General features: G+C 34.8%; 1 protein-coding gene across 2 annotated transcripts in view; it reads left to right on the forward strand.

Moving 5' to 3' along the window:
* Positions 1-22,842, forward strand: part of LOC143247558 (long-chain fatty acid transport protein 4-like) — a 55,195-nt gene that overhangs the window by 26,437 nt on the left and 5,916 nt on the right. The window contains exons 4-8 of one of the 2 annotated variants that reach the window (XM_076495832.1): positions 1,613-1,777; positions 3,480-3,549; positions 11,394-11,595; positions 17,509-17,701; positions 18,345-18,488. In XM_076495832.1, the coding sequence (XP_076351947.1) occupies positions 1,613-1,777; positions 3,480-3,549; positions 11,394-11,595; positions 17,509-17,701; positions 18,345-18,488 (774 nt within the window). The remainder of the gene's footprint in view (positions 1-1,612; positions 1,778-3,479; positions 3,550-11,393; positions 11,596-17,508; positions 17,702-18,344; positions 18,489-22,842) is intronic. The other variant, XM_076495833.1, reaches the window with a different exon arrangement.

Raw genomic sequence — 22,842 nt, forward strand, 5'->3', positions numbered from 1 at the left:
TTATTTGATCAAACATATAATTCATAAACAGAATATGAGAAGGTCTTGGGTTAACATTATAAAGATTTGTTTTTCAAAGTTCTAGTTGAATTAATTAGGAGTCTATGATACTCAGTGAGTTATATTGTTAGCAGGGTTAATAACTCGATAATTAACGATTGGATAAATCCCAACGGCTTTCTTAAACTCATTTTTCTAAAATATTTGGATGTGAATAGCTCTTGGTTAACTAATTAATCACAGGTGACTTTATTAACTAATTAATTGCAGGTGACTTTATTAACTAATTAATCACAGGCGACTTTATTAACTAATTAATCACAGGCGACTTTATTAACTAATTAACCACAGGTTACGTTATTAACTAATTAACCACAGGTGACTTTATTAACTAATTAACCACAGGTGACGTTCGAATACGTATGTCACCACAAAGTATTCTCATTAATTTAAGCGTTGTAAAGGCGGCAGTCAATCCCTTGGCGTGGATGGTGGTTGGTTGGTTGTTCTTTCATGTTTACTTGTTACTAAGTTACTTCATTACAAACCTTGTTCGTAACTACTATCATAAAGATATTAACTGTGTTTGTAGGGGAGAATTATGTTATGACGGTGGTATAAGAAACGAAATTACTGCGGTAGTACATAACGTGGAGGTATTAGGTTAGACGAATTAAAGGTACCGTGCACGTGTTTAGAAACTATGTAAATTCTAGTCAAACCTAGCTCGTAACTGTTTATATTAAAATATAAACCTTACAAGAACTTCAACCAAATAGTTCCCTGAAAGAAACTTTTGGGAAATGTGTGTTTACAGGTTGAGTCATTTATTGTGTAGTGCCCATGTCTTCTATCTGACTTAGAGACGTCGTTTCGAACTCATCAAACTATCGGAAACGTCGTCGTCAAAGCCAGAGAAAAGGCAAGAACAATCCGAAACGTCAACTTCCCAAACCCAGACTCATGGTAAGATTAGTTCGAAACATTGTCATTAAAACTACACAAAAGCAGAACTTAGGAAACGTATTGAAATGTGAACGTGGAGAGGAATAAAAACATCAATTGAGCGAAACTTCCACTGTTGCCCTGATTTTCTAGACCCGAAAAAAATATTTAGGACTCGTTTATGTTCTTCAGACACGGTTTCAGGTTTTGCGAGGAATTTTCTTAAATTCTGCTAGGCCCTGGCATGGCCAGGTGGTTAAAATATTTGACTCGAAATCCGAGGGCGAGGGTTCGAATCCCTGTCACGCCAAACATGTTCGCACTTTCAGCCGCGGGGGATTTATAATGTGACGGTTAATCTCACTATTCGTTGGTAAAAAGAGTAGCCCAAGAGTTCGAGATTGGTGGTGGCAACAAGCTACCTTCCCTCTAGTCTTACATTGCTAAATTAAGGACGGCTAGCGCGGATAGCTCTCGAGTAACTTTCCGCGAAATTCAAAACCAAATCAAAATTTGCTTATGCTTCAAAGAACTGTGCACCTTGAAATGCCTGCAGAAAGAACCTTAGTTTGTACATGCAAAGGAAATCAACTGAACAATTTTTAATATAAATGTGTTTTGAGGTGTAGCAGAACATTTAATAAACTCTTTTATTGTGACGTTTCAGCTATAAAGGATGTAGCACCTTTATTAGCGGCGAAGAAGAATGAAGTGACAATATTTTATTTTGGAGACAATCTGAACAACAATTTTCCAGTAAAGTCTTTAAATGATCTCCTTCTCAGCGCATGCTCTCTTCCTCCTGACGTCAACTGCAAGCTCAATTTCCATGGTAACCTCTTTTTTTTTTTTTTAATATTACGAATATTGGGCCTATTAAAATTGCAGGCCTGGCATGGCCAGGTGGGTTAAGGCGTTCGACTCGTAATCTGAGGGTCGCGAGTTCGAATCCCCGTCGCACCGAACATGCTCGCCCTTTTAACCGTGGGGACGTTATATTGTGACGGTCAATCCCACTATTCGTTGGTAAAAGAGTAGCCCAAGAGTTGGCGGTGGGAGGTGATGACTAGCTGCCTTCCCTCTAGTCTTACAATGCTAAATTAGGGACGGCTAGCACAGATAGTCCTTGAGTAGCTTTGCGCGAAATTAAAAAAATTAGAATTACATTCTTGTCACAAAATTTGATTTTTTTATGCTTGTTATATTTTCACTATTCGTTATAAAAAAAACAGTACCTTTTCAACAAAGGTAACAATCAATTTCAGATAAGTGTTTATTTACTCTTATATATTTAAAAACAGCTGGTATGGGGTAGAGACAACACTAGTAGAGGATCGAACAATAATTTTCTCCACAAGTGGGTTTTCTTGTCATCACGTTTTTTTTTACTTTACCCCTATGTTTCGACGTACAATTTTTTCAAGAGTCATTGAATGTCACAGGTTACAAAACTGATAAAAAAAAAACCGACCTTTATACTCCAGATATAAATATAAAATAATTGTAAACAACTTTTGTACTTTGGGGCTCCACCAGGGTTAAGTAGGACGAAACTCCAAAGGTGAAACAAAAAAAAAAATTCTGTTATATACATATATATATATATATGGAGTTTAAGGGTCGTTTTTTTTTCTAAACTTTTATCAAAATAGTATAAAACTACAACAGTATAAGAGAACGTACAGATCATAAAGTAAATGTTAAAAGCAATAAAAAATACAAAATGTAAAAATCCATATAAATGTAATAGTACTGTCTGTTCTCTGTTGTATGTCCAAGTAATGGATCTTTACCAGAATTGATATGAAGATTTATTAGGTCCATACAAAAAAAAAACAGTTTTGTATTTTACAATTTTTTTATCACTATCTCTTCTTCTGGGGACAGATCTTCATCAAATGTGATATGGAGGTTCGTTGTGTTTTGTTTTGTTTTAGAGTTTTTGCGTTTTTAACCACTACTTCGTCCCTTGTTAATGAAACTTTACCAAATTTGACATAAAGGGTTGTTGGATCCATTCGGAGATATATGCTAAAGAAAAGTCTGACATTTTGTGTTTTGCAGTTTTTACGCTTTCTACAATTACATATAAGGGAAGCAGCTTTTCATAACCTTTCACTAATCATGAATTTACGTAATGTTTCATCCAGGGTACAGGTTATCTAGCTAGTAAGTAAATAATAATAATATGATACAGGCCATACATTATTTCTGTTAATGGAAGGGTGATCGAATTGCAACAAAAGACCTTCTTTAAACTTTCTGTTCAGATGTGTTAAAAATAATAATTTGTATATGTTTTTAATTTCTATAGAATAATGAGGAATATATGTTTTCATGTTATCCTGTAAGACGGGTACGTGATGGAACATTAAGAGCAATATAGTGTTTCTTGTTTATGTTATACTATGTTTTTGTCTGAGGCATGTGACTTAATATCACAGATCGTCTACTGTACATTTATTTACTGTACAAGTGTTTCTTGTTTATGTTATACTATGTTTTTGTCTGAGACATGTGACTTAATATCACAGATCGTCTACTGTACATTTACACATCTGGAACGAGTGGACTACCAAAAGCAGCCATTGTGAAAAACAGCAGGTGAGGCGTGTGTAAGAATCATTATTAGAACAGAATGAAAATCAGTTACTTTTATAATACAGGGAAACTCAATTCTTGAGTTGTATACAATATTGAACCAATTTAGAGCGAAAACACTTTTTTTTTTAGTAATTAGCTACAATGATTTTTTGTGTGAAGAACTAAAAACTGAAACGAATAGGATTCGAAACTCTAATTCCGTTGAACAGTCAGAGGGTTTGACATACCGAGTGTGATGAAGGATATAACATAAATGTTTTCTTTACAGAGCAGCTGTGTGTATCACAGATAAAACATCTTACAGCACTTTGTCATAAGACGAGTATTAATAATAATAACCAGAAAATATTTCTTACATAATTTGATAATCGCGAAAACAATGGTGTACAACTCGACGTTTATATCTTTCTTACATTCGGATTAAAATTCCAACTCCGAGATGTTCACAGAAAAATAAATGAGGTACTGATTTGTAAACAGTTAATTATTTCGCAGACGTAGCATTTGAATAGTTTCTAAAACTATATGTTTAATCAGATTTCACTTGACGAGTTTAATGAGTTTTCAAAACTCGTTTTTGATATTCACGAAAATTTATTAAAGTGCTTATGCTTTTGGAATAGTGATTAAAATAGGGAAATTTTTCCAAGCAACGTTCTGGACTTTCAGTCCACCTAGAAAACTGTGATTAACCCTCTATTTGTACAGTCTGTGCAATTTTGGGCAAAGCTACACGAGGGCTATCTGCGCTAGCCGTTCATAATTTAACAGTGTAAGACTAGAGGGAAGGCAGCTAGTCATCACCACTAACAGCCAACTCTTGGGCTACTCTTTTACCAACGAATAATGGGATTGAACGTCACATTATAACGCCCCCACGGCTGAAAGGGCGGGTATGTTTGGTGTGACGGGATTTCAAACCCGCGACACTCAGATTACGAGTCGAGTGAGCTTGTTTGATGTTAAGCACAAAGCTACACAAGGGGCTATCTATTCTCTGCCCATCACGGGTATCGAAACCCGGTTGCTAGCGTTGTAAGCCTGTAGTCATACAGCTGTGCCACTGAAGGGCGTACTTCTACAGAACAGAAATATCTTTGATATCTAAACGTAACATTGGCTACTGGACTCGTCGTATTCCGTTAAACGTGTAAGAAATTCTGCCAGAACAGCTTCTAAAAATCTTGAATGAAAAAATTGTAATTGATAATACTTAGCCTTAAATATGAGTGACTGGAAAACTATAAAAGGTCTCTATAAAAACTGTCTTAGGTTATCAGTTGGGTATCGTCTTCGCTAGCAGTGTTTTCGGCCGGTAAACCAAGATTACTTGACAAGATTGAACCTATTTATCGAATTATTAACCAACAAAAGCTTGGCATGGTTATGTGGCTAGGGCTTTCGACTCGTAATCTGAAGGTTCGAATCCCCATCACACATGCTCACCCTTTCAGTCACGGGGACGTTATAATAGGACGGTCAATCCCACTATTCGTTTAGTAGCCAAAGAAATGGAGGTGGGTAGTGATGACTGACTGTCTTATCCTGCTAAATTAATGATGGCTAGCGCAGAATGCCCTCGTGCAGCTTTTCGCGAAATTCGAAAACAAATTAACTAACTAACCAACAAACAAGATTCAAGGAGTCAGCAAGGCCCAGTGACTAGTACTGTGTCAGAAGGTTGCGGGTTTGAGGCTCGCTATCGATACGCTGCTGTGTCTTTAAGCAAGACAATTCGACGTATTTCTACCAAGCTGTAAAATGACTTACAACGTCTAGCTGGGGGACAACCTGCGAAGGAGTAGCATCCTATCCAATGTGATTATCTCACATTTCTCCTTTCTCTGTACCGTTGAACCTAGAGACCACCACCTGTTCCTGTATGCCCTCTGAGCATGAAACAGGTTTGATTTCAAATGTAAGACAATGAAAATAAACGTATCCAAGAAGACGCTGAATCCGTTTCCATTGAATGCCTTTGAAACAAAACATCCCCTTTAACAACCACTACAAGAACGTGATAATGCTCATAGGTTTGGTGTTTTAGCTCTCATTTGATATAGTTGTACACTTTAGGAGATTTTCGAGGAGAGCGCGACGTGTAATGATGATATATACAAAATCTCCGATTTGAAGTCATCTCAAAACTAGCAAAGGAAAAATATGACCTTTCTCATTGCCAATTGAATGACAAAGTAAATTAAATATGTTAAGATATAAGCGGAAAAAAATGTAAGGAACTTAATTATTTCAAATTTGTCAAAAGCGATAGGTAATCTCTTAATCACTACAGGAATATAGAGTGAAAAGAAGTAAAGATAATCTGAGTATTAATACAGGTAGATTGAGAGAAGAGAAGTAAAGAGAGACTGTGAGTAATATAAGAAATTCGAAGGAAGAGAAGTAAAGACAATCTGAGTATTTATACAGGCAAACTGACAGAAGGGAAGTAAAGATAATCTGAGTATTAATACAGGCAAACTGACAGAAGGGAAGTAAAGATAATCTGAGTATTAATACAGGCAAACCGACAGAAGGGAAGTAAAGATAGTCTGTGTATTAATACAGGTAGATTGAGAGAAGAGAAGTAAAGATAATCTGAGTATTAATACAGGCAAACTGACAGAAGGGAAGTAAAGATAGTCTGTGTATTAATACAGGTAGATTGAGAGAAGAGAAGTAAAGATAATCTGAGTATTAATACAGGCAAACTGACAGAAGGGAAGTAAAGATAGTCTGTGTATTAATACAGGTAGATTGAGAGAAGAGAAGTAAAGATAATCTGAGTATTTATACAGGCAAACCGACAGAAGGGAACTAAAGATAATCTGAGTATTAATACAGGCAAACTGACAGAAGGGAAGTAAAGATAGTCTGTGTATTAATACAGGTAGATTGAGAGAAGAGAAATAAAGATAATCTGAGTATTTATACAGGCAAACCGACAGAAGGGAACTAAAGATAATCTGAGTATTAATACAGGCAAACCGACAGAAGGGAACTAAAGATAGTCTGTGTATTAATACAGGTAGATTGAGAGAAGAGAAGTAAAGATAATCTGAGTATTTATACAGGCAAACCGACAGAAGGGAAGTAAAGATAATCTGAGTATTAATACAGGCAAACTGACAGAAGGGAAGTAAAGATAGTCTGTGTATTAATACAGGTAGATTGAGAGAAGAGAAATAAAGATAATCTGAGTATTTATACAGGCAAACCGACCGAAGGGAACTAAAGATAATCTGAGTATTAATACAGGCAAACCGACAGAAGGGAACTAAAGATAGTCTGTGTATTAATACAGGTAGATTGAGAGAAGAGAAATAAAGATAATCTGAGTATTTATACAGGCAAACCGACAGAAGGGAACTAAAGATAATCTGAGTATTAATACAGGCAAACCGACAGAAGGGAACTAAAGATAGTCTGTGTATTAATACAGGTAGATTGAGAGAAGAGAAGTAAAGATAATCTGAGTATTTATACAGGCAAACCGACAGAAGGGAAGTAAAGATAATCTGAGTATTAATACAGGCAAACTGACAGAAGGGAAGTAAAGATAGTCTGTGTATTAATACAGGTAGATTGAGAGAAGAGAAATAAAGATAATCTGAGTATTTATACAGGCAAACCGACAGAAGGAACTAAAGATAATCTGAGTATTAATACAGGCAAACCGACAGAAGGAACTAAAGATAGTCTGTGTATTAATACAGGTAGATTGAGAGAAGAGAAGTAAAGATAATCTGAGTATTTATACAGGCAAACCGACAGAAGGGAAGTAAAGATAGTCTGTGTATTAATACAGGTAGATTGAGAGAAGAGAAGTGAAGATAGTCTGTGTATTAATACAGGTAGATTGAGAGAAGAGAAATAAAGATAATCTGAGTATTTATACAGGCAAACCGACAGAAGGGAACTAAAGATAATCTGAGTATTAATACAGGCAAACTGACAGAAGGGAAGTAAAGATAGTCTGTGTATTAATACAGGTAGATTGAGAGAAGAGAAGTAAAGATAATCTGAGTATTTATACAGGCAAACCGACAGAAGGGAAGTAAAGATAGTCTGTGTATTAATACAGGTAGATTGAGAGAAGAGAAGTAAAGATAATCTGAGTATTTATACAGGCAAACCGACAGAAGGGAACTAAAGATAGTCTGTGTATTAATACAGGTAGATTGAGAGAAGAGAAGTGAAGATAATCTGAGTATTTATACAGGCAAACCGACAGAAGGGAACTAAAGATAATCTGAGTATTAATACAGGCAAACCGACAGAAGGGAACTAAAGATAGTCTGTGTATTAATACAGGTAGATTGAGAGAAGAGAAGTAAAGACAATCTGAGTATTAATACAGGCAAACTGACAAAAGGGAAGTAAAGATAATCTGAGTATTAATACAGGCAAACCGACAGAAGGGAAGTAAAGATGGTCTGTGTATTAATACAGGTAGATTGAGAGAAGAGAAGTAAAGATAATCTGAGTATTAATACAGGCAAACTGACAGAAGGGAAGTAAAGATAGTCTGTGTATTAATACAGGTAGATTGAGAGAAGAGAAGTAAAGATAATCTGAGTATTTATACAGGCAAACCGACAGAAGGGAACTAAAGATAATCTGAGTATTAATACAGGCAAACTGACAGAAGGGAAGTAAAGATAGTCTGTGTATTAATACAGGTAGATTGAGAGAAGAGAAGTAAAGATAATCTGAGTATTTATACAGGCAAACCGACAGAAGGAAAGTAAAGATAGTCTGTGTATTAATACAGGTAGATTGAGAGAAGAGAAGTAAAGATAATCTGAGTATTAATACAGGCAAACTGACAGAAGGGAAGTAAAGATAGTCTGTGTATTAATACAGGTAGATTGAGAGAAGAGAAGTAAAGATAATCTGAGTATTTATACAGGCAAACCGACAGAAGGGAACTAAAGATAATCTGAGTATTAATACAGGCAAACTGACAGAAGAGAAGTAAAGATAGTCTGTGTATTAATACAGGTAGATTGAGAGAAGAGAAGTAAAGATAATCTGAGTATTTATACAGGCAAACCGACAGAAGGGAACTAAAGATAATCTGAGTATTAATACAGGCAAACCGACAGAAGGGAACTAAAGATAGTCTGTGTATTAATACAGGTAGATTGAGAGAAGAGAAGTAAAGATAATCTGAGTATTTATACAGGCAAACCGACAGAAGGGAAGTAAAGATAGTCTGTGTATTAATACAGGTAGATTGAGAGAAGAGAAGTAAAGATAATCTGAGTATTTATACAGGCAAACCGACAGAAGGGAACTAAAGATAGTCTGTGTATTAATACAGGTAGATTGAGAGAAGAGAAGTGAAGATAATCTGAGTATTTATACAGGCAAACCGACAGAAGGGAAGTAAAGATAATCTGAGTATTAATACAGGCAAACTGACAGAAGGGAACTAAAGATAGTCTGTGTATTAATACAGGTAGATTGAGAGAAGAGAAGTAAAGACAATCTGAGTATTAATACAGGCAAACTGACAAAAGGGAAGTAAAGATAATCTGAGTATTAATACAGGCAAACCGACAGAAGGGAAGTAAAGATAATCTGAGTATTAATACAGGCAAACTGACAAAAGGGAAGTAAAGATAATCTGAGTATTAATACAGGCAAACTGACAGAAGGGAAGTAAAGATAGTCTGAGTATTAATACAGGCAAACTGACAGAAGGGAAGTAAAGATAGTCTGTGTATTAATACAGGCAAACCGACAGAAGGGAAGTAAAGATAATCTGAGTATTAATACAGGCAAACTGACAAAAGGGAACTAAAGATAATCTGAGTATTAATACAGGCAAACTGACAGAAGAGAAGTAAAGATAGTCTGTGTATTAATACAGGTAGATTGAGAGAAGAGAAGTAAAGATAATCTGAGTATTTATACAGGCAAACCGACAGAAGGGAACTAAAGATAATCTGAGTATTAATACAGGCAAACCGACAGAAGGGAACTAAAGATAGTCTGTGTATTAATACAGGTAGATTGAGAGAAGAGAAGTAAAGATAATCTGAGTATTTATACAGGCAAACCGACAGAAGGGAAGTAAAGATAGTCTGTGTATTAATACAGGTAGATTGAGAGAAGAGAAGTAAAGATAATCTGAGTATTTATACAGGCAAACCGACAGAAGGGAACTAAAGATAGTCTGTGTATTAATACAGGTAGATTGAGAGAAGAGAAGTGAAGATAATCTGAGTATTTATACAGGCAAACCGACAGAAGGGAAGTAAAGATAATCTGAGTATTAATACAGGCAAACTGACAGAAGGGAACTAAAGATAGTCTGTGTATTAATACAGGTAGATTGAGAGAAGAGAAGTAAAGACAATCTGAGTATTAATACAGGCAAACTGACAAAAGGGAAGTAAAGATAATCTGAGTATTAATACAGGCAAACCGACAGAAGGGAAGTAAAGATAATCTGAGTATTAATACAGGCAAACTGACAAAAGGGAAGTAAAGATAATCTGAGTATTAATACAGGCAAACTGACAGAAGGGAAGTAAAGATAGTCTGTGTATTAATACAGGCAAACCGACAGAAGGGAAGTAAAGATAATCTGAGTATTAATACAGGCAAACTGACAAAAGGGAAGTAAAGATAATCTGAGTATTAATACAGGCAAACTGACAGAAGGGAAGTAAAGATAATCTGAGTTTTAATAGAGAAAAATTGAGGAAATTGAAGTGAAGAAGTGTTTTGTGTCAATAAAAATAAACTAAGATAGTTTTTATACCGGTATTTTAAAGTATGTTTGTGTACACTGGCATCACCGATCATATTAGCATGTGTGGTTATATTCAACTGTATTTAACTCAATATATTAACATATAATATATATTATTCCGCTATACAAAGTACACTGTGGTTAAAACCCTGGCTTTGGCACCAAAGTCTCTTTCAACTGTGCTTGTTAATGTTATTACTGGCAGTTAAACATAATCTGAAAATGAAGTCAGCCAAAAATTATAGAATCAGAGATCAACAGGAACACCACAGTATATTATTCCATAATGTTATATACTCTGGAAAGACACTAATTGAAGAGAATTTGATATTTCAAGAAGATAGTGACACAATCACACTTCTAAGAAATCTCAGGATACCTTCAGCAAATGGAATGATCATTACAAAGTAGATATCTTAACCACGTGGAACAAATCTGAGATTTTCTGGACTCAATATTTGACAAAAACTGGACACAACTTCAATAAAAAAATAATCAAAATATTACAGATTTTTTGATTAAATACACAGAAACAACTATCAAACTGTAATTCTTGCCAAATAATTAAATAATACATTGTTATTTGTATACTAATTTTGTGACAGTTTTCTGTAAGGTTAACTTACAATAACTAAAAGTTAAGATTTTTAGTAAATTTATTATTATTTTGTGTGTAAAGTTCATAAAATGACTGGTGTTTCAATATTCGTGCGAACTAAATTATTAATTACCAATACCTACAAGTTAAATCTACCTGAAAACATATTTAATCGAGTCCTCATTATATTTTTTGTAAGTTCTTTGTTAACGTTTCAGTTTTAGCTCGCCTCTCGTATACAAGATTAATTAATGTAAGTTTTTAATTGGAATTTTTAAAATTTCTGATTTGCAATATCCTTTTATGTAGATATCCAACATAACTGAAAATAGTATTTGTACAGAAAATAAATATAACTTCCGTTTATATGACATCTAGGTACAAGAAATCCCTAATTTTATAGCCATCTAAGGACATCGCATCCACCACAGAAATGATTCAACAGGGAATGTATTGATTGATCATTCATTTATTTTTCAGATTCTTATGGATAACAATTGGCTACCACTGGACGCTTGGTATGAAGGATGATGACATTATATACAACTGTTTACCGTTGTATCATACCGCTGGTGGGATCCTTGTTATTGGCCAAGCTCTTATCTTTGGTAACAGTGTCGTCATCCGATCGAAGTTTTCTGCTTCGAAGTTCTGGGAGGACTGCGTTAAATACAACTGCACCGTAAGTTTTATTTCACTTTGATGAAGAGGAACACAATATGAGAAAATAAAAGTTTGAAGTAACCTGAATGGGTGATGAAGGAAACTTAATTACAAGTTTTATGGTTGTCTGTCGTAATCGAATATGACAACTACGTACTTCCATTTCGGGTTATTATGCCTCATTTTGTCGTCTATGAGCCTGAAAATTGCTACATACCGTGTTGGGCCGATTATAAGACGATATTTTGAATTAATAATTAGACTGCAGAATTCGTAGTCGCCTTATAATTGCGCCGATCACAAGTCCATTCCCCCTACTCTAGCGTGCTGCATTTCTGAATGGCCAGATATCAAGCGCGCCAGTTCTTCGCTCAAAGTCTTCTCTAATTCTTGCAACTAATCCACTTGTTGGCTGTTCAGTTATAGTATTGATATTACGGACCTGAAAAGGACGTCATGACTCTCAGTTTGTTTTTTTTTTCCCATGGTTTCTGAAAATGACTTATATTCGAGATCGCCCTATAATCAAATTCGTCATCATAGTTCTTGAAGTATCTACTAATAATACCATTGTTCAAACTTTCAATCATTATTCCCTATTTTTATTGTCCAGTTAGTAAACAAAACTGCCTTCATGTATTATTAGTTTCACTTCTAATTGATTACCCTATCGAAATATTTATATACATACCAGTAATGTATTGATGTCTTTCTTTTCTATATAACATAATGCATTCCTACTTTCTAATCAGAACAACTGATCTATTTTCAACGCCCATCAGTCTTTTTCGCCATGCTTTTTGTTTAGTTTAATTGAAAGCTTTATATATATATTTATATTAGTGTTTGTGTTCTTCCAACATTGGTATATTTTAATATTTATTATCAAGGTCTGATCATTAAGTTATACAAAAACACCATAATCTATAATAATGATATTATATAACTTTTAATATTCTGAGTTATAGATCATGTAATACTTTTGTTACTTTCTTATTATCACCTAGTATGGTTGTCCACTCTGTAAATTAACTTCTTAATAGATAGCAGTAATTCCATTTTTAGCTTTTATAACGTTTGTTACATAATTTTACTTCTTCGCCTATAATGATTTACTTAGTATATGGTAGATTCACTATCTTGGTGTATGGTAGAATTAGCTTATTCAGCTTCCTTCAATGATTTTACTGTCAGCTTATATCTTCCTCAATGGTGTATGGTAGAATCACTGTATTGTCTTCACACCTTCAATGATTTTCTTGTTACATGGTAGATTCACTGTTACCTTACACCTTCCTCAATGATTTTCTTGGTATGTGGTAGATTCACTGTTACCTTACACCTTTCTTAATTATTTTCTTGGTATATGGTAGATCCACTGTAATCTTGTACCTTCCTAAATGATTTTCTTTGTATATGGTAGATTCACTGTTATCTTATACCTTCCTCAATGATTAATTCCACACCCTTTAGCTGATTTATCTTGCATAGAGACGTTTCAAAACACAATAAGATATAGGCTAATATAGGTGAACACCCACTCAACATGTTTATATGTATACGCAAACTTAAACATTAACAACGGTATTACAGGAGTTTGTAATAATGCGATGATACGTATTTAATTATAAAAGATGTCATATATGAAAGTATTTGAAGACATTTATTTACCTTTGCCAATTCATGAGTCGTCAGTTATAAGAAATAAGAACAAGAAATATAGAATATCACACAGTGAAAACGGTTAATTAAAGACTGAACTTGTGTAGATTAGGTCTTGACGATTTGACCTTTATCACAAAATTGTCGTCATAAAAGAGCAACGGGTAAAGGAAATGTCAACACGAAATAATTATGGACAGTCCAAATTAATTTAAGTTGTCAGTAACACGTTACCTGAAGAATAACGAACGTTTTTAGTTTGGCATATTGTTTTGATTGAATTATACTCTTAGCTTAAACTTATTTTATTAGAAGTTGAAAAAAGAATTTCAAGTGTCCTTTTTTTAAATGACAATTTCACTCTCATTTTGGGTAGGATTCGAGTTTTGTACAGAACAAATGAGAGTGTTAAAGTTCTTCAGTGGTACAACGGTATGTCTGCAGACTTACACCACTAGAACCCGAGTTTCGATACCTGTGGTAGGCAGAGCGTAGCTTGTCCATTGTATAGCTTTGTGTTTAATTCCAAACAAACAAAGACAATGTTAAAACACATAGTTTTGTTTTTACTTCTCTTTACGGTCATAAAAGTAATAAAAAAAAATGGCTGTTCTCTCATCAACCGAATGGAACTCGTTAAATAATCAAGAGAATATAGGAATATTCTGGTTATTAAACCAGATAAAGGAACTTTTCTTCTTTTAACAATAACTTAAATTTCATTACATTACTAAATCTACTAAACTTCCTCTTCACCTTATTAAATTTCAAAAATTTTATCTGATTTAAGATGTCTTGTTTGTTTCTTGAATTTTGCGCAAAGCTACACGAGGGTTATCTGTGATAGCCGTCCCTAATTTGGCAGTGTTAGACTAGAGGGAAGGCAGCTAGTCATCACCACCCACTGCTTCCTCTTGGGCTACTCTAATACCAACGAATAGTGGGATTGACCGTCACTTCTAACGCCCCCAAGGCTCAAAGGGCGAGCATGTTTGGTGTAATAGGGATTCGAACCCGAGGATTCAAGTCAAGTCAAGAAGTCAAGTGCCTTACCCATGTGGCCATGCCGGACCTTTAGATGTCTTATTTTGATAAATGATTTTTTTTAATTTTAAGAAGTCTCTTATTGAATCCTTTGTTTTGAGGTGTCTTACGAGATCCTTTGCTTTAAGATGTCTTATTTGTTTGGAGTGTCCTTTACTTTAATAGACTTTCTTTTGTGAGGAGTTCTCTGTTTTAAGGTGTTATACTTTTGGTAATGATATCTGGTTTTAAGGTGGCTTAATGGATCCTTTGTCCTAAAAACACTACCTTCAGCAACTTCTGTGAAGACTTTCTACAGAATTTATTTTACTTTAAAAGATAACTTTCACAAACTAAGAAGTTACCACTTTAGTAAAGAATACGCGTGTTCTTTGAGCTAGAAAGGTTAAGCTTATGTACGGTATCCCTGAGCTGGTCCAGCATGGCCAAATGGTTAAGACTCTCAACTCGTAATCTGGAGGTCACGGGTTCGAATATCCGTCACACCAAATATACTCGCCCTTTCAGCCGTGAGGGCGTTATAATGTACGGTCACTCCCACTATTCGTTGGTAAAAGACTAGCTCAAGAGGCGGCTGTGGGTGATGATGACTAGATGCCACTGTTGAATTAGGGACCAATAGCTCAGATAACCATTGAGTAGCTTTGCGCGAAATTCAAAAACAAACAAACAACAAACTGAAATTATTCAGCTACGTCATTCCTGAAATATCCAATTCAGTTAAAATGTCAGTGGGTACTTTCTACTGAATTAACTTGAGTTATTATTCTCTTCTGAGGGGGATCTTTTATGAAAATCGAAACATCAGAATCTAGTCTACTCACGTTCTCTTTCTTTGTTCTATATTTCTTGCTCTTGTTTCTGATAATGCTTTATCGATTTGTAAAATTAATGACTTAAGATAATTCTCATCATCAGCTATTATGTTTAGCACCTGGTTTCACCAAATGAACTATTTCTTCACTGTGCAATTTGTTGCAATCGAATTTATGCGGTAACACGATGCATCATAATTGACTTTTAAGCGTGTGTAAACTTTGATATATATACATATACATAGTATTAGTTCCACTATTAACTTTAATTGTAATTTTATAGTTGTTATGTTCGTTCTGTTACAGTTTTAGTAGTTTCATTTCTACCTTTTTCAATTGTATTATTGTACACTCTGTAATTACATTTTCTAACTAACATTATTTCGTTTATTTTTTAACATGTAATTGTTGCTCCATTGTTAATCTATTTAATGCTTGTTACATATTAATCATTTTTGTTTGATCTCCTTCGTTAGAATCCTGATTTCTATACCTATGGTGGGCAGAGCAGAGACAGCCCATTTTTAGCTTTGTGATTAATTACAAACAAGCAAGCAAATCCTTAGTATATGGTAGCAGTAATCCCATTGTTAACTTATTTATTAAAATGAAGTTCGTTCAATTGGTTGGTTTATAGTATATGTTACTATCACTAATCCTAAAATAATATACGCTGCTATCACTAATATTGAATCGCAGTACGTGTGCTTACAGTTACGACAGAAAGTGTTCGTACCCCTACGTCTTGAGTAGTTTTTACCTCATAACTTAAAAAAGTGTCATGATTAGGATAATTAAAGTATAGTATATTATAAATATTATACTAACACACATCTACATAAATGTTTATGTAAATTGAACGACAAATAAACTGTTTATAAACAAATAACGAAACATAGGAGTGGCAGAAAGTGTTCGTGCGTCTACTTTAATGGTCAGTTGTGTAGCCTTTCAGGTGAATTACTTGGTGCAATCTCTCCTCATAGCCCTCCATGATCGTTTGACAGTACTCGACTGGTATTTTGTTCCATTCATCTTTACAGAAGGCCTCCAACTCTTGCAAGTTTTTCGGATGACGCTGATGAACCCTGGTCTTCAACTCATGCCAAACGTTTTCAATTGGGTTGAGATCGGGTGACTGCGATGGCCACTCCAGAATGCTTATATGGTTCCTCTGCAACCATGGTTGCACATATTTCTATGTGTGTTTAGGGTCATTGTCGTGCTGGAAAATTCAACGACGCCCAAGCCGCAAGTTCCGAGCATTATTCTTGATACAAGTGCCTAATATATCAACGTACTCTTCTTTTTTCATGATTCCGTTGATGCGGTGAAGGCTGCCTACACCAGAAGAGCTGAAGGAACTCCATGGCATGATCGAGCTACATCCGTGTTTAACTGTAGGGACGGTGGTCTTTGGAATATTTCGTTCCCCCTTCTTACGGAAAACATTGCGAACATCATTGTGGCCGAAAAGCTCGATTTTAATCTCGTCTGACCAAAAAATACTCTTCTAATAGGTAAAGGATTTTTCTACATGCTTTCTTGCATACCTCAATCGTGCTTCTAAATGAACAAGCTTTAAATATGGAGTTCTACGAGGACGGCATGCTTTGAACCCAGAAGAGTGTAACATGATCGTAACTGTAGAGGTGCTTACTTCAACCCTAGTTTCTCTTACCAGTTTCTGTATGTCATTAGGTGTTAAACGAGGACTCCTACGAACTTCTCTGAGAACCTTCCTCTTGGTTCTCTCTGGAATTTTGGTGAGGCGTTTGGAACGAGGGAGGTTAGCAGTTGATCCAGTAAGCTTAAAATTGTCAATTATGCTTTGAACAGTATATTTCGGCACATTAAGTTGCGTAGCAATACCGCAAAGAGACACACGAGACTTGTATTTTACAATAATTCGGTTTTTTAAATCACTGGACAGTTGTTTCCTGTTCAGCATGATGACCAACAGACAATGACGGAGACGGCGCTAAATTGCCGGAAGTACATTTTTTTGCTGGCTAAATTCTAATAATTATGAACCCAGTGTCTAGTTCTTGAATGGTATAATGTAGTTTATTTGCCAAACTAAACAAAATTTTTACAGGATATCAGTTTTTTCACACGTTCTGAACTGTACGAACACTTTCTGCTTTTCTAATTTTTGGTTATGAGTTTATAAACAGTTTATTTGTCGTTTAATTTACATAAAAATGTGTGTAGATGTGTGTTAGTATAATATTTATAATATATCACACTTCTTCCATTTGCCTAATCGTGATACTTTTTAAGTTATGAGCAAAAAAACCACTTGGGACGCAGGGGTACGAACACTTTCTGTCGTAACTGTATATCATTTGTTAGTCTTGTAAATAATAAAACACGCATACGATTGTGAGTTGTGTTTATTTATCTTGCAGGTAGCGCAGTATATTGGAGAGATATGTCGTTATCTATTAGCTCAACCAGAACGTCCCATAGACAAACAACACAAGATCAGAGTGATGGCTGGGAACGGCCTTAGAATCCACATCTGGGAAAAATTCAAAACGAGATTCAACCTTGAACGGATTTATGAATACTTTGGTTCTACAGAAGGGACCGCTTCATTAAGTAGGGTCTTACTTTTATTGTTAACCCTTTGTGTAAATACCTAAATTTCGAAGTGTTCATAACCTGTTTTCGCACAAAAAGACTCAAACAATGAAACTGTTCATTTTCATACAACTTCTGCGCAAAATATTCACTTAGTTTACAAGTCACACGTGTTCGTGTTAAGATAAACTGAAGTGTATTATTAACGTTTTCGTGAATTGTTATACGTATTTAACGTATTCTAATATGTTTTTAATTTACAATAATACACAGATTTTACTTCAAAGATACTATTTTCATGAAGAGTTATGTGATTCAAGTAAAATCGGCACCAATAAACTAAACATTGTACTTATTAATAACGTGTACTATAAAAACGGTCTATTTTTAAGCCTAAAAGTACCTTTTATTGTTTTATCTTTATCAGGACTTGCGTTGTCATTTTATTAAAATGAAAAGTACAAAATTAAATTAATTTAGTAATTCCTCTGAAAATGAAAAATGTTAACCCTAAGAAGGTTAATTTAACCTGACGTTTTGATGTAGGTTGTAATTACTGGTCTTGAGAGATACATTTTAGAAGTCTTAAAAAATTGTTTGTCAAACCATCACGATGGGTATGTTTGTTTTAAATAAAAAATGATTCTTTTCCTTCTTTTAGTTAACATCGACGGAAAAGTAGGCTCCGTGGGGTTTATATCTCAGATTTTTGGTACTTTTTATCCCGTGATTCTAGTTCGTGTGGACCCCGATACAGCTGAGCCACTTAGGGACAAGGATGGTTTGTGTATCACATGTAAACCAGGTACGATTTTAATCTACCTGCAAGGGTTTATATTTAGTCTTTCAAGGGAAGTACTTAACAAAGGGCTAATCACAGTGTATTTGGGTGGTGTGCATATTTTAAACTTTTGGTTTATTGCAATTACCGACTATTCGACAAATTCTATGCTCCTAAGGCTATATAGACTTTAGGCTGGATGGATATAGAGAGTGTGTTTGTGTTTTTTTTTATGACAAAGCCACATAGAGCTATCTGGTGAGTTCACCAAGGGGAACCGAACCCCTGATTTTAAATCCATAGACTTACCGCTGTACCAGCGGGGCACGGATATAGAGATTTTTTGACGAGAATTATTCTATAAGGGAAACTACATTTCATAAAAGAAACTTTCGATATTATCCATGAAAGCGGAAAAGATTATTTTACAAATAATAATAATACGGCGTTTTATCATTTACAATGCCTCCTAGTGGCACAGTGGTATGTCTGCGGGTTTACACCACTGGAAACTGGATTTCGATACGTGTGGTGGCCAGAGCACAGATAGCCGTTTGTGTGGCTTTGTGCTTAATAGCAAAGAAATAAAATCACAACATTTTTATGTGAAAATATTTTGTTTTGTTATACTGCAGTTTGAAATAATATATTCTGTTCTTTCTATTACCATTTATAAACGGATTACCACCTAAAGTGCCGTAAATAGCGGAGAATTTCGAGGAAAAAGTTGAAATTTCAGTTTGTCATACGAGTGCATGCAGATCATGGAAATCTGGTGTTTTGCTCGCAAATCCAGGGCAGTAAAATAATTAGGAAAATGCAGTTACTTTATTATATGTAATACCTTGTGGTCAACGTTATTTAGGTTTCTTGTCAAAAGTTGATTTATCCCTTTAGGGTGGTGTTAGGAACCTATTTGTTCGCATTTTAAGAGTGATGAAAAAAAGTTTTTAAAAAAACCTGTTTTCGTGAGCTAAAGTATAGCGCTACATCATATGTGGACTGTGATAAAATATTTTAAATGTTAATGTATTTAAAGTTGTTGCTATGGGAATAAAATCATATAGTCTGTCTCGTGAATTTTTTACATTTTTGTAACTTCAATCACAATTTGTTGATAGTTGTGTGGCTGTTAATATGTTAGAATAGTAAAAACTGGTGTTTTGTGAGTAACGTCTCACTCTATTTTTCTTTATCAATTAAGCATTATTGGCTATAATTAATATTGAAAGTCCTATTGGATACATTTATTAATTCGGTTTTACTTTAATGAAAGTTATTCTACATTTCTGGCTTAGCATATGGACTTAAAATCAACCTAAATCTCTTCAAGTACCTGAACATCATGAGATATTATTGGGATTATGGTTAAAAATGTCGTTAACAGCGAAATGCTGAAAAGGTTATTCCGTGCATTTTGATTATTGTCCTTCAGTTTTTTTGTGCAACGACTTGTGGCATTAGGTATCTATAGCCAGTTATTATACAGAATTAGCTTCATTGATTCTAATCTACCTTTCAGTTCTTATTTATACTTATAGTTAGTTTACTTTTGACCTAAAGCTATTAATTAATTCCCTAAAACCACTTATAGATTATTACACTTTCAAGTACATGTTTGTAGGAGGTAGTTCAGTTTCAACAGCTAGAGTTTCCATGATAAATCTCATTTCTTGCGAAATTACTATATTTTATTGGCATATAATAGGCAGTTACTTTTTCTGGTAAAAGCTCTTTAAAAATCGTCCGACGTCTAACATGTAAAGTTAAAGAAAATTGATCTATCAGATTTGCTGGCCCGGCATGGCCAGATGGTTAAAGCGTTCGACTCGTTATCTGAGGATTGCGGGTTCGAATCCGTCTCACACGAAACATGCTTGCACTTTCAGCCGTAGGGGCGTTATAATAGGGCGGTTAATCCCACTATTCGTTGATAAAAGAGTAGCCCAAGAGTTGGCGATGGGTGATGATGACTAGCTGCCTTATACTGCTAAATTAGGGACGGCTAGCACAGATAGCCCTCGTGTAGCTTTGTGCGAAATTAAAAAACAAACAAAGGAGCAAATTAGACTCAAAGTAGAGTTCAATGTGAAAAAAGAATTAAAACTTGTTCTTACCATTTTATGTTTCTTGTGATTATTTGTCACATGAAGATAGATGAATGCATATCATTCTAATGGGACCTTAATCAATAGAAAACGGGGCGAATGGTACATTATAAAAGATACTTAATTTTTTCATGGGTGGCTGGTTTATCTATAGTATTTGTTCGTACACTCTAAGAGAATAAAAATGTAGTAATTCAATCTCTTGTTTGCTCTTAAGCACAATGCTGCACAATGAGCTATCTTTGGTCTACTTTTAAGCACAAAGCCGCACAATGAGCTATCTGTGATCTACTCTCCATAGGTATGGAAACTCGGTTTTTAGTGTCACCAATATTCAGGGCCCAGCATAGCTAGATGGTTATAGCGCTTGACTGGTAATCTAAGAGTCACGGGTTAGAATTCCTGTTCCACCAAATATGCTCGCCCTTTCAGCCGTGGGGGCGTTATAACGTGACGGTTAATACCACCTCTATTCGTTTGTAAAAGAGTAGCCCAAAAGTTGGCAATAGGCTGTGATTACTAGCTATCTTCCCTCTATTATTGCACTGCTAAATTAATGACGGCTAGCACAGATAGTCCTCCTGAAGGTTTGCGCGAAATTGAAACCAAATCAAACTGACTTTCACTTGTACTAGCATCTCTTCCATGATTTCCAAGACTTTTAGGTAGCCTTTTAATGTTTGCTAAAAATGTAGTATCTAGATAATGTATAATGCGTCTAAAGAAAGACTGAATTAACGCTAAGGTTACGTCAATCTCGTGAGTTCTGGTGTTGTGTGAAATCCTTTATTGGTGACAGTTTAAAACAATCGTAAAACAGTCCAAATTTTTACTTGAAGCCCATAAAGAGCTAGTTAAGAACAGTGAGTAATATAGTCGAAATTTTTACTTGAAGTCCATAAAGGGCTAATTAAGAACAGTGAGTAATATAGTCGAAATTTTTACTTGAAGTCCATAAAGGGCTAGTTAAGAACGGTGAGTAATATAGTCCAAATTTTTACTTGAAGCCCATAAAGAGCTAGTTAAGAAGAGTGAGTAATATAGTCGAAATTTTTACTTGAAGTCCATAAAGGGTTAGTCAAGAACAGTGAGTAATATAGTCGAAATTTTTACTTAAAGTCCATAAAGGGCTAGTTAAGAACGGTGAGTAATATAGTCGAAATTTTTACTTGAAGTCCATAAAGGGCTAGTTAAGAACGGTGAGTAATATAGTCGAAATTTTTACTTGAAGTCCATAAAGGGCTAGTTAAGAACGGTGAGTAATATAGTCCAAATTTTTACTTGAAGCCCATAAAGAGCTAGTTAAGAAGAGTGAGTAATATAGTCGAAATTTTTACTTGAAGTCCATAAAGGGCTAATTAAGAACAGTGAGTAAAATAGTCGAATATTTTTCCTTGAAGTCCATAAAGGGCTAGTTAAGAACGGTGAGTAATATAGTCGAAATTTTTACCTGAAGTCCATAAAGGGCTAGTTAAGAACGGTGAGTAATATAGTCGAAATTTTACTTGAAGTCCATAAAGGGCTAGTTAAGAACGGTGAGTAATATAGTCGAAATTTTACTTGAAGTCCATAAAGGGCTAGTTAAGAACAGTGAGTAATATAGTCGAAATTTTTACTTGAATTCCATAAAGGGCTAGTTAAGAACAGTGAGTAATATAGTCGAAATTTTTACTTGAAGTCCATAAAGGGCTAGTTAAGAACAGTGAGTAATATAGTCTAAATTTTTACTTGAAGTCCATAAAGGGCTAGTTAAGAACGGTGAGTAATATAGTCGAAATTTTTACTTGAAGTCCATAAAGGGCTAGTTAAGAACGGTGAGTAATATAGTCGAAATTTTACTTGAAGTCCATAAAGGGCTAGTTAAGAACGGTGAGTAATATAGTCGAAATTTTACTTGAAGTCCATAAAGAGCTAGTTAAGAACGGTGAGTAATATAGTCGAAATTTTACTTGAAGTCCATAAAGGGCTAGTTAAGAACGGTGAGTAATATAGTCGAAATTTTACTTGAAGTCCATAAAGGGCTAGTTAAGAACGGTGAGTAATATAGTCGAAATTTTTACTTGAAGTCCATAAAGGGCTAGTTAAGAACGGTGAGTAATATAGTCGAAATTTTTACTTGAAGTCCATAAAGGGCTAGTTAAGAACGGTGAGTAATATAGTCGAAATTTTTACTTGAAGTCCATAAAGAGCTAGTTAAGAACGGTGAGTAATATAGTCGAAATTTTACTTGAAGTCCATAAAGGGCTAGTTAGAAACGGTGAGTAATATAG

The sequence above is a fragment of the Tachypleus tridentatus genome, chromosome 3 (assembly GCF_004210375.1).
Source record: "Tachypleus tridentatus isolate NWPU-2018 chromosome 3, ASM421037v1, whole genome shotgun sequence".
NCBI lineage: Eukaryota > Metazoa > Arthropoda > Merostomata > Xiphosura > Limulidae > Tachypleus > Tachypleus tridentatus.